The sequence below is a fragment of the Lutra lutra genome, chromosome 10, assembly GCF_902655055.1.
Source record: "Lutra lutra chromosome 10, mLutLut1.2, whole genome shotgun sequence".
In the NCBI taxonomy this organism is placed as follows: domain Eukaryota; kingdom Metazoa; phylum Chordata; class Mammalia; order Carnivora; family Mustelidae; genus Lutra; species Lutra lutra.
This window is the reverse complement of record NC_062287.1, coordinates 99,884,602-99,886,799: the sequence shown is the minus strand read 5'-3', so window position 1 is coordinate 99,886,799 and position 2,198 is coordinate 99,884,602. Positions and strand designations below refer to the sequence as shown.

The 2,198-nt window shown below is 35.4% G+C and overlaps 1 protein-coding gene across 1 annotated transcript; it reads left to right on the top strand.

Moving 5' to 3' along the window:
- Positions 1-595: 595 nt before the first annotated feature.
- LOC125078579 (olfactory receptor 4P4-like) lies at positions 596-1,519 on the top strand. The gene has a single exon (XM_047691469.1). The coding sequence runs from the start codon at positions 596-598 to the stop codon at positions 1,517-1,519; it is 924 nt and encodes a 307-aa protein (XP_047547425.1).
- Positions 1,520-2,198: the final 679 nt, after the last annotated feature.

The window sequence follows — 2,198 nt, the reverse complement described above, 5'->3', positions numbered from 1 at the left end:
GTTTAGCATGCATGACCCATTGGCAACGTTTGGTCACATAGCAAAAAAAGAGGGTGTTATGGTACTATATACAAATTAACCTTTAGCAGTTCAGACTGTACATTTGCATTTCCTGAGGAAATAATTCACAGAATTTGAACAGAAAATGTTAAAAATAGGAAATTTGTCTTTATGTATTAGCAACACGCATTTAAGATATATACAAAAAAGAATTTTTGGACTCAGGAAAATTTTTTAAAAATTTTAGTTCTTATCAAAATAATATAACTGATAATGAATAGTTTTTAATTTTAAAAACTTCATTTAAATATTTAAAAATCTTTACCAGTAAAACTGAGTAACATAGATAATCATTCCCATTATTCCAATTATAAAATTATTTCACAATACTTCTTCAGAATCAAAAACAATAAAACAAGAGAAAACAGTTAATTTAAGAAGTTGAGAAAAATTAATATTAATATAATATTCATGTCAATCCACTCTTAGTAAATTTTATATCTATGTGTTCATACTATTAAGGTTTCACCAAATTTCTGTTTATTTCCTTCAGATACATACTCATTTGTGTATAATGTACAGCAGACTCAAGTATATGGAGAAGCAGAGAAACATCTCAGAATTCATACTTATAGGACTTTCATATGACCAGAATACGCAAATATTTTGCTTTGTGCTCTTCTTATTCTGTTATGCTGCCCTGTTGGCAGGAAACTTCCTGATCCTTGTCTCCATTCGATGCAGTCCTCTTTTTCACCAACCCATGTACTACTTCCTCAGCCACTTATCCTCTATGGACATCTGCTATACTTCTACCGTCACTCCCAAATTCATTGGTGACCTCCTAGGGGGGATAAAAACCATCTCCTATGATAATTGCATGTTACAAGTCTTTGCCATGCATTTCTTTGGGAGTACTGAGGTTTTCATTCTCACAGTCATGGCCTTGGATCGCTACGTTGCCATCTGCAAACCTCTCCACTATGTGATTATCATGAACAGGACAAAGTGCTATCTCCTAGTCTTGGCTGCTTGGGCTGGTGGGGCTCTCCATGCTTTTCCTCAATTATTGATGGCAATCCAATTGCCGTTTTGTGGTCCTAATGAACTCAATCATTACTTCCCTCTGCTGAAAGTTGCCTGCACTGATACCTACATCACTGGTGTCCTTGTGGTTGCCAATTCAGGTATGGTCGCCTTAGTTACCTTTGTTGTCTTGTTTGTTTCTTATGTCATTATTTTGTTTAGTCTAAGACATCACTCAGCTGAGGGAAGATGCAAAGCCCTCTCCACTTGTGGGTCTCATATCACTGTGGTCATCTTATTTTTTGGGCCCTCAATCTTTGCCTACCTTCAACCTCCAACCACTTTCCCTGAGGACAAAATATTTGCTCTATTTTACACCATTGTTGCTCCTATGTTCAATCCCTTAATCTATACACTGAGGAATACAGAGATGAAAAGTGCCATGAGGAAAGTTTTGTGTCAAACATTATTTTCAAAGGAAGTACGCAATTAACTTGAGCAACATATACCTAAGTAACTTTATTAAAAAAATGAGCTTGATGTGACTAAATGAGCTAAGAAATATTTGATTATCTTTATATTCAGTGTCTATCATGAGAGAAAGAGGAATTATAAAGAAATTTAAAGGGATAGCTTAATGAATCTAATTCCCACATACCAGAATTAATTGAAAACTTAGTTTTATGGAGTATTAAGGAAGTGTGATTAATGTCACGTATAGAAAAAACTGCCAAATCAAATAAAGCAACACTATTTGGTCAGTGAATTATAAAGCCAAAACAATTTTAATGATAATTCTATTAAAAATCCTGCACTTATATGCCAGTTCTCATAGTGATACACATTCTACACTAATGACGAAGTTGAAATCTAAAATTAAAATAATGACTTTAAATCATCACATGTATCTTTATGATAAAACATTCATTTCTGGGGCACCTGGGTGGCTCAGTGGATTAAAGCCTCTGACTTTGGCTCAGGTCATGATCCCAGGGTCCTGGGATCCATCCCTGCATGGGGGTGGGGGGTCTCTGCTCAGCAGGGAGCCTGCTTCCTCCTCTCTGTGCCTGCCTCTCTGCCTACGTGTGATTTCTCTCTGTCAAATTAATAAATAAAATCTTAAATAAAAAAGAACATTCATTTCTGCTTCCTCTAGTGGCATTCAAAAATCA